Source organism: Lissotriton helveticus, chromosome 3_1 (assembly GCF_964261635.1).
Source record: "Lissotriton helveticus chromosome 3_1, aLisHel1.1, whole genome shotgun sequence".
Classification (NCBI taxonomy): Eukaryota; Metazoa; Chordata; class Amphibia; order Caudata; family Salamandridae; genus Lissotriton; species Lissotriton helveticus.
The window spans coordinates 236238464-236252918 of NC_136061.1; the positions used below are offsets into that span (position 1 = coordinate 236238464).

The 14455-nt window shown below is 42.9% G+C and overlaps 1 protein-coding gene across 1 annotated transcript in view; it reads left to right on the forward strand.

The window, feature by feature from the left end:
• Positions 1-14455, forward strand: part of DHX33 (DEAH-box helicase 33) — a 193922-nt gene that overhangs the window by 138335 nt on the left and 41132 nt on the right. Inside the window, exons 8-9 of the mRNA XM_078679696.1 lie at positions 3912-4000; positions 5418-5545. Coding sequence (XP_078535822.1) covers positions 3912-4000; positions 5418-5545 — 217 coding nt within the window. The remainder of the gene's footprint in view (positions 1-3911; positions 4001-5417; positions 5546-14455) is intronic.

A 14455-nucleotide genomic window follows, 5' to 3' on the forward strand; every position in this document is an offset into this window, starting at 1 on the left:
GTGCTAAGGGGTCCCTTAGGGTGGAACAATACACGCTGCAGCCCTCAGGGACCCTCTTTAGTCTCCTTGCCCTAGGTACCAAGGGTAATATCTACTAGGGACTTACAGGGGTGCTAAAGGTATTGCCAATTTGGGGAACAATTGTAGAGTTTTAGGGAAAGATCTGGCACTGGGGACCTGGATAGTGGGAACCCAGTGCACTTCTGTCAAAATTGCCTCAAATACCAGGCAAAAAGTTGGGGTGATCATGTCAAAAATGGGCACTTCTTGTAAAATGATAAACCTCAAGACATATACAATTCCTGATTAACTAAAAGCACAATGTTAGCTGCGAGGAGACCTTTCACGATAATCATGAATTTCTTTCTCCTGTTCATACGCAGACTGATGTTTGAGGTATGACTTGAATACTTTGTGGGCAGTCGTGAAAGATGTATTATAGTTTTCTTCAAGATAAGCAAAGGAAGAGCTCAATGTGGTTGTTATTCCTAAAGTAGTCACCAGTCCATATTGGTCACAATATTACACTTTCCTCATCTTTTCTGTTACTTCACCCATCCAAGGACGATGAATAGCTGCAAAGGCTTGATGCAAAAATGATAACAAAACTTCTCTAGTGCTAAGATTAAAGGGTGGAGAACCAATTGTTTGTTGGTTTTGAGAAAGCAGTTATTCTTTGGCTAAGGATGAGCTTACTTATACTTCATGCTTGAGAGATTAGCCACAAGTGGTATGGGTGCAACGATTTTGGCCAAGGTAGTTTTTGATATTTGGGAGGCAGCATCTTAGTCTTTACATCTAGGTAAGGAGCATGGTGTGCTCCTATCTCACTTATCGTTACTGACAGAAGCTCCTTGAAGAGCACTGCTGTGATATGAATAGAAAGTATATTTTTTTTGTTTAGATGCATGAACCAGATGTTTGTACGATACAGAAATTGAAACATGTCGTCTCTGCTTACATCAGGTGAGTAATATCCATTTTTAATAATGCAGTAGGTTTGTTGCCAAGATTGAAACTATAAAGATTTGCTTAATCTCTCTCTTGGGCTTGTGTTTGACAGCTGTACAGTATTGAGAAAGCACTTCAACAAGTTGCGATCTACCTCATTAATATACATGAAATAGGTCGAATTGCGAGCCACTAGGGATCCGTAATTTGCAAACCGACCTATTAATACATAAGTCAGTTTATGAATTATCACACTAGTCACACAAATACTGATCACAAAATTGCAAAATACCTATATTTTGCAACCAATTCTAAGTACATGTGGCTCTAAGTTACAAAAGGAGAAGTATTATCTCTTCATCATGTTGGCTTTGTGGGTAATCCTTCTAACTCTTAGTCCCTTTCTTCCTACAATAACATTTGCAACAGTCATGGTGCAGACAGACAACATGTCTGCTATGTAGAATCTCTACAAGAAGGAAGGCGTGATGTACAAGGTCTTGTTGAGGGAATCTGACAAATTATTTCACTATCTGGTAGCCAGAGAATGATGCAGTCTGAACAGCAGTAATCCAGACAGTCATGGTGGATATATGTATGGGTTAACCTCAGTGTGGCCACTGTGCAAATTTTATTTGCAATAGTTCATTTAAAGCAAAAAACCTTGCTTGTGTTTAAACTGTGAAAGCAGCACTTTAAGCACTTTCAAACATATATGGTATACTGCTGCCTGGGCTCTGATTCCAAAGTAGAGACACAAGTGAGCCTCTTAAATGAACATATTTCATGTTCCTCCTAGTTTATCTTTGCTTTCTAACCACTTGAAACTTGCTGTTCCATGCAAGTGTGTATGGATATTAAAGAAAATCCCCAAAGGGGAACGACGTGCTTGTAAATCTAGTTGTCCACAATTCATAACCAACTCGTCCACCTCCCCTAGAACGCCAGGAACAATGATGAGGACATTTTGCCTACGTAACGAAATGAACAGAGGCCTTATCACTACTGCATTAGAGATTGTGCCTGCCTCTCTGCTTTATTTTCTTTACTTTTAGTTTTAAACGGATGAATTAGGGTTACGAGAAGTAACCTTTCCTTCCCTGTATGTGGTTCTATTCTGTCTGCCATGGGTACTCCTGGAAAGGCCACTGAATGCGGTTGTGTGAGAAAGATTTCGCATTGTCACAGGTTTCTCTTCGTTATCATATGCAGAATGTTTAAAAAAAGTTACTGTGAAGGATTTTTCTTAAATGGAAAATGAAGCAAAAACATCTGCCTCACCATATTAATTAATAGGGCACATATGAATTCTGTTTGTAGCCAGGAGCATTTCAGTCATAAAGTAAACCTTCAACAAATTCCATCATTTGGTCCCATTTTAATTCAGTGCTTGCCAAGTGGTTCCCGTGTAGTTCATGTAGATCCATTGAATAAACATGTGGAAACACTTGCCTTTATGAAATCCTGCAAAAACCTTTTTGGTGTACGTTTCCTGAGGAACTTGTATTGGCTGCAGAATTTTACTGAAAAGTTTCATTTTCTAAAAAGAAGTGTAGAAATCTCATTTACACATGGTTGATCCATATGGCTAAATTCACTTTTCTTCTAAGCAATCTTAGTGTTTTAGTTAGACAAGTACTTTTCTTACTTTTAGCATATAAAAGAGTAAATAAAAGGTTTGCCCTCCTTTAAAAGACCATCTATCGTTCCTGCCTGTTGATGTGAATCATAAACTGTGATCTAGGTTATTATATTTGGTAGTGTAATATAGGATGTAGCCATGAGGTGTATTCTCAAAAGTGCCCCAGGAGTGTGACAGGCATATGCGCCTGCTGTTTGTGTTCCAGGGCACTTTGGTATTGCAAAAGGGGACGCAGATGTTTGTATGGTTAACACACACAGTAGTTAAGTGTTAGGAGGAAAACGCCCCACCTTGACCTCCTACAATAACCTACATGCACACGTAGAAATGGGTCTTCACAAATAAATGACCTTTTACTCTGACCTGGGAATCCATCAATAAAGGGCATATTTGGAGTTCCCGTGGTCAGTTCTAATTGCTTCTCGGCACCTTTTTCACCTGATCCCGCACTGTTTCTTTATCTGTTGTTCTGTCTTCCCCTCGCTATTGCTCCATCTCCAGCGTTGGTCTGCACGGAGGTGTGTTAGCAGCCCTATGATGAAGCATGCCACAGATTTCTGTGGGTGAGGGCAGTATCAAAACACTTTTGTGTTTTTTCATCTCTAGATCACATTGACCTTATTCGTGAAGCCCCATTTCTACGTGCGTGTGTGTGTGTGTGTGTGTGTGTGTGTGTGTGTGTGTGTGTTTGTGTGTGTGTGTAGATGTTTGAATGGTAACTTATGTAATACTGATTCTGCCATTGCACTTGTAACACTGATACTAACTTTCCCTCATTTGCCTGGAGTCGAGGGGCCATGCAAATGAGAAAACATTTCACTTCTGCGCCCACACCATATAAATCCATTCACTCACTGCACCCGCCTACAGTAGGATGCAGGTTGCTATATGTACAGACAAACCATTAGTGAAAGACGGACTGGTTTTTTGAAGCGGACAGTCCGCCTTTGACTAAAACCCTGCCCCATGGCAGACACGAGTTTGCAGCTGCACTGGGGATAGCACATTCATTGTGAACTGATCTGTAGAGGCAGGACAGTGTACCATATTTGTACTATGGGCCCTGGTGTATCTATTGATCATAACACTCCTATGTGCATGATGAGCACACCATACTGTGATAAGTGAAAGTCTCCCGGAATCGGTAGGGTTCAATACATTTACAAGTTTCTTATCTGTAAGGATTCGAATAATGTATCTTTTATTGTTATTATTGTAGAAACAGATCTAGATAAAAGTGGTGTCCGTTTTTGGGTTGTTTTTTTTGTTTTAAAAAATGTTCCAAGGAAATTTTACAATGTGCCCATCCTTTTTTCAGATGTAACCTAGCCAGTGTGATGTTGCAACTCCTAGCCATACGAATTCCAAATATACTCAAGTTTGACTTCATGTCCAAACCATCTCCAGGTGAGCTTATGCGTGAGTGAAAGGATAGAGGGTATGATGGTCCGTGTTTATAATGGTGCTTCATGTGAGGTTTTATTGGATCTAAAAAAATTCTTGAACGTGGATTATTGTGTAGTTTTATTCTTTAAGATTGGCTGTGGGGTTAGATCACTTTTTCTAAAAAAAAAAAAAAAAAAAAAGGTTCTGGTTATGATGTGCATCCAAGTTTCAAAGTATCCTAGAGCTGTTGTATCTGAGGATAGACATGCTCCTGAACTATATACGTGTACACACTAGCGCATTCTTATCTGTATGCTAAAATCTGTACCTAGTACTGAACACTGCTTTGCAAACATGTAGTCGTTGAACTACATATATCTATCTACCTATGCCTGTATCTGTTTCCTTGCATCTTCATTCATTTTCATAAATGCTTGAATATGTACATCTATGTGCAGGATTCCAGAACACTTGTAAAGTTGATATTTTTCTAAAATATTCTTAGAATATAAAGCATTTTCAAACTAGTTTGAATTCTTACGGGCTTTCATATGAATCAAACTCTTTTCTCCCTGTTTACTTTTCTAGTCAAAAGATCAGTTTACACTCTAGATGTGAAAAGAGCCCTTCCGCATTAACTTGTCAGAACCAAAGTTATTAGAAAAACAAAGCAGCTTTTTAAATAGGCTGCTATTTGCACAGGAATAGCAACAGTCAAATAATATTGATAACCTCATATATCACCTTATGTTACCATAAGGCCACCAGTCTCTTTTGGAATTGGTCTAGAACTATTCAATTTGAACAGTATTAAGTTGCTTTGCTTAGTAGTGATCAAATAATGACATTTTTGGGGAAGTCACATGTTCATCAGTTCATATGTTTGCTGCCTTAATGCAGACATGCAAGTGGTCAGACCTCTCTGCAGGATCTTTTTAATTTGCAGTTTACTATCTTTTATACTTTTCTCCTATTTTACCAGTCCTCCTGTCTTCCCTACTACCATGTGCTAGTGATGAGCATGTCTAATTTTTAGTGACTATTAGTTAAGATCACATGATAACGAAGGAATAGGTTCTTCCTAGTTCGCCATCATGAGGGTCTACATTAAATTCATTAGACAGTGTACACATTTCCACTAATGGAGGCACAATTCACTCAGTATGTCCAGTGGATGGTCAGATTTATTGCACTTGTACACGCAGTAGCATGGTTCATGTTTCAATAATATGGAAAGACTCTGTTGTCAGCAGGGCGCCGTCAACACTTCTCAGAAGTACCTGCAAAAAATGTTCTCCAACAAAGAATCACACTTCGTGTTGTTTTTTTCTTTTAAATGAATCACACTATGAAAGCTGCTTTACGGACCCTATTTTTAATTTTGCTCAAACTTCTTATTTAGACCCAAAATAAGTATTTTGACTAATCTTTGTGACAGATGCCATTCGAGCAGCCATTGAGCAGTTGAGCCTGTTAGGTGCTGTGGAACAGAAGGAGGATCAAATCCTTCTCACCTCTATGGGAAGAAAGATGGCAGCGTTCCCCTTGGATCCAAGATTCTCAAAGGTAATGGTTTCATTGAGCAATTCTTGAAGTTGTTACTACTGCAGACATATGACTGTAATAATGCCTTGTCACTCCATTTATTTCAATAGAGTCTAAAACCTATGGAGAAAGTTCATCACAGTACTACTCCGCTGTCATGTTGCTTTCTGTGCACTCTCTGCATTCTCTATAAAGTGTTAGTGCTTCTAGCACATTGTGGCCACTGAAAGTGTAAAGGAACATGAAGGGAGGAACAAGAGGAAAGGTGACTGGTGCAGTGGGAGGTATGGGGACAATGAATGGGATGAAGCATGACCGATGAGAGACATAAAATGAGGGTAGGAAATGATCACTGTGAAAAGTAGGAAAGGGCCCAAAAAATAACAACAGTGGGTAAAGCTGCAAAGTTTACAAAACATGAATGCACAGTGGGTGGATGAGACTGGAAAGAGTCTGTCAAGAGGCAAGGAAGAAGTTGGGTGGGTATGAGCAACTGGTTACAAAAAGGGGGCAGAGTGAGGTATAACTGAGGAGGCATAGCAAAGATAAGCCTGGTGACATGGTTGGATCCATCCAACTTCCTGTTGTGCAGTGGTCTCCATGCCTTGAAATGTTCAGTCCCAGTGTAGAGTATCATTGGGAAGCCCATTGGTTGATGGCTCTTGATTGGGGTGGGTTGGGTGTGAAAGGGCAGAGAGTATATACCATGTATTTGACCACAAGAAAACTTTAGAGGAGTTTGGATGATATTTTTGGGAGCAGGAGGCTTGAAACAAAAATATTGTTTGGCCACTGTGAACCTTTTTCGCATCCACTCCAAATTTGTTTTGTCCTTATGGTTGCATTGTATACCCCTGAAAAAGAAGCACAAACTTGTTTGAAATATTTGTGAATGTCTTTAATACATTTTTTGTGCAACAAATTTTGGTAGTCATTCATTCTTGCTGACCCAGTAATCCATAGACTGTAACTGTGTGTTCGAGGGATTTGTGCTGTAGATACATATGCTTTGCATACTCCTGCCATCTAGTGTTAGGTCCGGATGTTTGTAATGTGTTTTTCTTCGAAGAAGTCTTTCCAGTCACGAGGTAAGGTGACTCCTCCTTTCGGTGATAGTGCGCCTGGGCATCGACTCAATTGTCAGATTGTTTTTTTCCACCATCGGGTTCTGACGTGTATCGCTGCGCTCCGGTTCGAAAACCGTTCTTCAGGTTCCCCTCGGTGCGCAATCCACTCTACCCTCGACGGTATTGTTTCCGTACACATTTCGCCATTGTCTGCGTATTGAATCGCTCCACAAACTCCATTTTCAATCGAAAACCTCGTGGGATGCCGACGTGCCTTGCCACGTCGGGCCTGCCTTCTGCCGATGAACAGAATATATTCCAATTTTGTCCTTGGTGCCATGCCCAGTACCCTTGCACCGACCTACATCAAGTTTGTAAATTGTGCCTCTCTCCGGAGCACCAGGAGGAAGACTGCGACGCTTGTAAGTCATTTCGGTCCAAGAAGTTTCTACGCGATGGTCGGGCTCGACGACAAGAGATGCAGCACCAAAGCATCCAACACACTCCGGATATCTTCCTGGAAGAATTCAACCAAGAAGAGATCGAAGCATCTGCTAAAGAAGAGGTGCTCTTTGTTCCAGAGTCCGATTCTAAGCTAGAGATCGAGCTGGAGTCTGAAGATGTGCCTCTGGGACAGGGTGCCATGAGTACCAAAGACCCCTTGCCCCCTAAATCCTCTTCCAAAACTCATAAGGCTATGGCATCACCTCTGCCTTCTGGCCAAGATCTGCACCCAGACAATCTTTCCGACGCCCCATCTCTCAGCTTGGCACCGAAACAAAGTCAAGCCTTCTGGCTCGGGACCGAGTCGGGCGAAATTAGCTTCGGATCGGAAATCATCAGGCTCCAAAGACCAATCTGGTTCAGAGCCAAAACACTCCGCTTTGAAACACCAACCTGCTTCGGAGCCGAAACCCTCAGCTTCGAAACACGATTCGGAGCCAAAACATTCTAAAGACAAGTTGATTTCAACACCGAAATCCAAGGACAATGTTCTTGAATCTCCAGAAACAATTTTAGACGTTCTTAAGGCCAAATTGGATCCCAAACAAAAAAAAATTCTATTAATCCTGATACTGGACATATTTTGGCAAAAAACACAGCAAAACACAAGCTTCCTGTAGAGGACACTTCTGATAAGATTCCCTTAAAGAAGAAGAAAGACATGGCTACTAGCCCTGTTTATCCTGACCCACAACCCTCTCCACCTCCACCATCTTCACCACAATTAATAATTGAAGAACCAGTACACATAACACCTCCGGGATCTCCACATACAGATCCAGATGTGGATCAGGATGTTGATGATACTCATTTGCCTGTAGACCCATGGAATGATTATACATTGACCCTCCAGTAGACAATGAGCCAGACTTTATCCTGCAGAACCATCATCACCAGATGATAATATGGCTTATCAACAGCTCATTGCCAGCGCAGCAGAGTATCATGGGGTACCATTACATAAATAAACATCCTGTACTCAGTGGAATTACCCATTAACCTGACACTTTGGGACCATTACCTGCTCCGGTCCCCAAGGTTAAGAACCTGGGTTTTACCATTGACAATAGCCTCTCCCTCAGAGCCCAGGTGTCTGGAGTCACCGCAACTTGCCTTGCGGTTTTCATGTGGCTAAAATAAATCCTCTGGTTAATTCCACCTGCTGCCCAGAGAACCGTAATGCAGACATTGGTGATTTTCAGACTTGACTATGGCAATGCATTGGACCTGGGATTCAGCACCGCCGGCTGCAATGTTAGAAATGCAGGATGCGCGCATCCTAATGGCATGTGCGGGACCGCCGCATACATTGCGGGCGGTCCCATTTCCCGGGGGTATGGCAATGACCCCCTATGAGTTCAAAGTACTTCAGTTTGGAGTAACTAATGTAACTACTGCTCTTTAATCTCTCTTAGCACCTCACGGATTCCAACTTACTCACCCCACCTCTCTCTTTGTCTCTACTGTCTGTGCCGGGACAACCCCGTTGGGGGTAGCCACGCGCTCTACAAGCTACATAATAATAATAATCCCAGGGTATTTACAAAATGCCTAGCGGTGGTAGAAGCTCCTCTCAGAAGGCAACAAATTAATGTCTTCCCCTGCCTAGACACCAAAAGTGTCTTCAAAACACTCTGACCACGCTAAACCTACTTCACCAACTGAGTTTCACGGTCAACGTTCAAAAGTCTCGCCTACTGTCTTTGCAGATACAATCTTATCCAGGAGCCACTCGAAACTCACCCGGCTCTAGCCTCCTCCAATGCAGCCAGAGTTTCCAATATACAAATTCTATTGCTGCAGTTCCAAACCAACCAAACCTTGCCAGCCAGGAATTTAATGCACCAATTCTTCATGCTTTGCAATAGTACCTCTTGCAAGAAAACACGTGTCCTTTACAAGAATGCTTAGCACGTCAGTGGAATCAGTCACAGGGTCAATTGACAGATCTAGTGTTGGTAGACAGCCACACCCATTACTCTTTGCAGTAGTGGAACCCACAAAATGTATCAAAAGGGTGGCCTTTCATCGACCCTGTTCCACAAGTCGTGCTAACAGCAGACCCATCTCTCACCGGTTGGGGTTCACATCTCCATCATTACACAATCCAAGGTCCAGACGTCTCCACATCCTTACTAGAGCTTCTAGCAGTGATTCTAGCACTGAAAGCTTTTCAGTCCCATCTCGCAGGCAAAGTTGTCCAAGTCCGCACTGACAACATGACAGCAATGTACTATGTACAAAAGCAAGGGGGGACACATGCTCTACAACTGTCACGCTTTTCTCAGACAATTTGGAAATGGGCAATCCATCACAAGATTCACCTTCTGGCAGAACACCTCTTGGGAGTTAGCAATCAAATTGCCGACCTCCTCAGCAGAAGGAGAAAGCAAATACACGAGTGAGAACTTCATCCGGAAGTTCTCCTTCCTTACTTTTAACAATGGGGATACCCACAAAAAGATCTGTTCATCATAGCAGGCAACACGCAATGCCCAAACTTCACCTCCAGTTTTCCACACCCTCTCTCCAAAGGCAATGCCCTATGGATCATTTGGCCGGGGATATTTGCCTATGCTTTTCCGCCTCTCCATCTTCTTCCGTTTCTAGTTCGGAAACTCAGGCAAATATCACTCACACTGATTTTGCTTGCTCCCACATGGGCCCGTCAACCGTGGTACACCACCCGGTTAGAGCTCTCAGTAGTTCAACATCAAAAGCTACATCTCTTCTTCAGTCTCCTCTCTCAGAACCATGGAGAAATCAAGTATCCAAATCGCAAGGAGCTCAACTTAGCTATTTGGCTCCTGAAGTCATACAGTTTGTGTATTTAAATGTACCACCAGACTGTATGACTATCCTTAAATAAGCAAGAAAACCTACTATCAGAGCTTGTTATGCAGAAAAATGAAAATGATTAATTGTTTACTGCAATAACAAAATTATAACACTAGATGCTTCTGTTCAGAACATTGCTTGTTACCTTTTAAACCTACAGCAATGTGGGCTAGCCTACACATCTATTAGGTTGCAGAAGTAGCTGCGTATTTGCAAAAGAGACATTTGTCTTTGTTCAGAGTTCCTGTCATCAAACCATTTTTGGAGGGCTTAAAAAGCGTTATACCGCCAAGAATTCCACCGGCACCAGTGTGGAATCTTAATATTGTACTTACAAGACTTATGGGTCCTTTAAAACGTTGCACAAGTGTCTCTTACAGTTTCTATCTTGGAAGGTTGCATTCCTCATTGCAATCACTTTATTAAGGAGAGTTGGTGAGTTACAGGCATTAACTTTGGAAGAACCTGTTTTTCAGCTCCATAAAGATAAGGTAATTCTTACTCACCAATCCCAAATTCCTTCCCAAAGTGGTTTCTGCTTTCTATATTAGCCAATCAGTTGAGTTACCTGTGTTATTTTCTCAACCTGATTCAGAAGTAGAACGAGCTCTTCACACACTTGATGTCAAAAGATCTTTATTGTATTCTATCGAAAGAACAAAAGATTTTCGTAAAACAAAGCAACTGTTTGTTTCATTTACTCCACCTCACAAAGGTAATCCTTTTTCTAAATCTGGCATTTCAAGGTGGCTTGTTAAGTGCATTCAAACTTGTAACACAAAAGCCAAAAGAACTTTATCTACTCCCCCTAGAGCACTTCCACTAGTAAAATAGGGGCATCTATGGCCTTTTAGGTAACATTCCTATAGCTGACATTTGTAAAGCAGCAACATGGTCTACACCACACACATTTACCAAACCCTATTGTGTGGATTTACTAGCACGCCAACAAGCCAATGCAGGGCAGGCAGTGCTAAAACACTTACTCAGACAACTGCAACATCTACTGGATAGCCACCACTTTGGGAGAATACTGCTATATAGTCAATGCGAAGCTTGTGTATCTACAGCACACATGCCTCGAATTAATAATGTTACTTACCCAGTAAGCATCTGTTCTAGGCATGTAGAGCTGTAGGTTCAAATGTGCCCACCCTCCTCCCCCGGCACCTGTAGTTGTTGCAGTTCTCATTATTCATGTTCTCTATGCATGGGCATCTCTTTACTACACTCACTCACTCCAGTCTCACCCTCTTGCGGGAAAACAATCTAACAATGGAGTCTATGCCCATGCAAACTATCTCTGAAAGGAGGAGTCACCTTACCTCGTGACTGGAAAGACTTCTTCAGGGGAAAAAATTGCAAATATCCGGACCCAACACTTGATGGCATGGCAAGAGTATGCAAAGCATGTGAATCTACAGCTCTACATACCAAGAACAGATGCTTACTGGGTAAGTAACATTATCCTTAATCCATTAAGAAATAGTCTAGAAATGTTTATTTACGCACATTGTACCGCAATGGGTTCTGCCCATCACATCCTCCTGGATTATTTCCTTTCTCACCACCTTGTGTGCATCCTTTTTAGGTCTCGCCTATTCCATTCCGCAGGAATGAATATGCGAGTCTAATGCCGCTAAACCACCGCTAAACCAAGACTTAAACCCAAGGCTCTCAAAAGGCTCTCAAAAAGCGGATTTTCAACAGTTCACGAGAATCACTTGACCACAAGCACGTGCATTTCCCCACATGAAAGGCATCAGACTCCCTCCCACAGGCTTCCCCAGCGTGCGCTCGGCCGGTTCTCCTCCCCTAATTATTCACTTCACTTTTCACGGCCGCAGGCCGTGACTCGCATTTCTACTCCCCCCAGCCCATGTAGATGCACGAGCTTGCCCGAGCCTTCCAGCATTATTTCTCCTCCCCTTACCATTTGCTCCTGCATCTGAGAGCTTCAAAGGGATCGGCTTCCCCGCCCACTGCTTCACACTTCACGGCCGCCAGGCCGTGACTCGCATTTCTCCTTCCTTCGTGCCCAGCCCCCCACCCAGCGCTGCCTTGTTCTAAAGTCCATCTGTGGCTCCTCTTAATCTTGTCCATCTTCCCTTTCTTTCCCTTGCCTTCGATCCCTTCATGCCATCTCTCTTCTTCCCGCCACTTTGCCTCCCCTCCCTTCTTCTCTCCTCTCTCCTCCTTTCTCGCCTTCTTTTACACCCCTGCCATTCAGCCATTCCCAAATCATACTTAAGGCACACAATGCGCCACTGCTTGTGGGTGCCCCGTCTGGAATTAAGCCACATTTCCTCTCGGAATAGATGCGGATATGCACTCTAATGTGGCGTAACGGTCAGATCTGCCGACTTTGGAACTGGAGAAACAGGTTTGCGTCTCGGCGTCGTCTCAACATCCTGTGATTCTGGGCAAATCACTCCCCGTACCTACCAAAACATGAATGTATACTTGTCTAACGCAACTGGCGCTTATGTAAATCCCTCCATATCTTTGGGAGGAGTTTGCGCAATATAAAACTGAAAAAAACAAAAAACTTTGCAGGCTTTTCGTTTCTTGAAAGAGCAATATGAATAGGCATACTTCGGAATCGTTTCTAGTATGCTTAATTTTTATGGCGCTCTTCCCAAACTATCAATCTCCTGCAAGTTAACATTGTACTTTGTGATAGCTCGCCCATTCTTTGTAAGCGATGATGGCCCAGTTTGTTTTATTTTCTACTTTGGGTTCTTCACTCTGTGTTTTGGCAGTCGCGGGAGAGATTTACACGCTGTTTGGTACAGAAAACTGTAGCGCTACTGACACCTAGTGGCTCAGTGATATAGTTACAAAGACGGCCTGGCTATAATGTTCATATATTCCAGTTGATGAAATAAGGTTTTTTTGGGAAATCTCACTGAAACTTCCTAAGCAAAAGTACAGTTGCGTCTTTAAAGTAAGGCATGAGGTTAAAATGAAATGAAACCTTAACGCCTTATAGGCTGTACTCACACAATGTACATCAGCATCATTGCCGACATTCTGACCTGATAACGATATTGAGGCATGCACGTGACAATGATCAGCCGCGTGGCTTCCAGGGGAGCTGCTAATTGCTTTATTCAGCTGCCCCAGGGTGCGCGCAGCCTGGCAGTTTAGCGCTGGCCCGCCGCCTCTGTTATTTACCCTAATGCCTTTGATTCAGTGCTGCTGGGGACGACGGCGAGGGGGGTGGGGTTACACAGTCGCAGCCTTTTGTGCACCTTCATTTTGTGACCTTCTCTCCCCACTTCCTCTCGTCTCGGCCTTCTCTTCCCCATCTCCATTCTCCCCCTTCTCCGTACCAATACATTTCCCTTCCTCTCTCCCCCGCTCCTTCACCTGCCCTCTCCCTCACACCCCCGCCACCCCTTCTCGTTCCCTACACACCTCTCCTGCCTGCTCGCGCCTAGCAATACGCAGAGTAATTTAAAGCTGTTTTGTGGCCTGTAATGCGCTCTCTTTTTATTAACTGCTTTTGCCTCCATGTCACAGTTTAACAATAATCTCTGCACTAATCTCCCTTCTCCCCTTCATCTCACTGCCCTGATTTCTCAACTATCACTTGTATTGCTCCATCTTTCTACATATCTTCATCATGTCTCTTTGCTTCCCCTTCTCCTCCTATTCCTCATTTACCTCCACTTCTTCCTCGCTCTCCATGTTTTTACATCCTCCTCCTCTTTTTAGGTCAAGCCAATTTATAAGCGCAAACCTTCAAGTATACGCAGTTAAAAAATTGTCCAGCGCAACTACCACTGTTAAACAAAATGGATTGGTTGCTTTGTGTTCTTTCTAATGTTTGGAAACTTGCAGCTTGTTATTCTTATGTCTTTTCATTCCCATTTACAATTTCTCTCCAGCCTCCTCGTGCTCCATTTTTTTATTCCTCTTTACTTCTTTCTGCCATGCTGTCCCCTCCCTTCTTCTCCCACTAACACCTCATATTTCTCTATTTTCTCTCCTCCTCTCAACATTCTGCCTTCCACTCACTTCTGTTGTTCTCTGTCTCTCTTACTAACGTCCCTTTAGACCCGTTTACATGCTCCCCTATCTCCTTCGTTCACCGTGTCATTGCATTTTCTTCTTTATCCCTTGGTCTCATTCTATCTATCGCCCTCACTCTGTCTATCTATTGCCCTCACTCTATCTGTCTATCTATCGCACTCACTCTATCGCCATCACTCTATCTATCGATCGCCCACACTCTTATCTGTCTATCTTTCGATCTCCCTCACTCTATCTATCTATCGCACTCTATCACTCTATCTATCGCACTTACTCTATCCATCGCACTCACTCTATCTATCTATCGCGTCACCACAGCATCACTCAGGACCACTACAGCATCACTAAGGGGCACCACAACATCACTATGCGCTACCACAGCATCACTGAATGCCACCGCATCACTCGTCGCCACTACATCACTCAGCGCCACCACCTCATCAATGTGTGCAACCATTCAACAACAACTGGTTCAAATATGTTC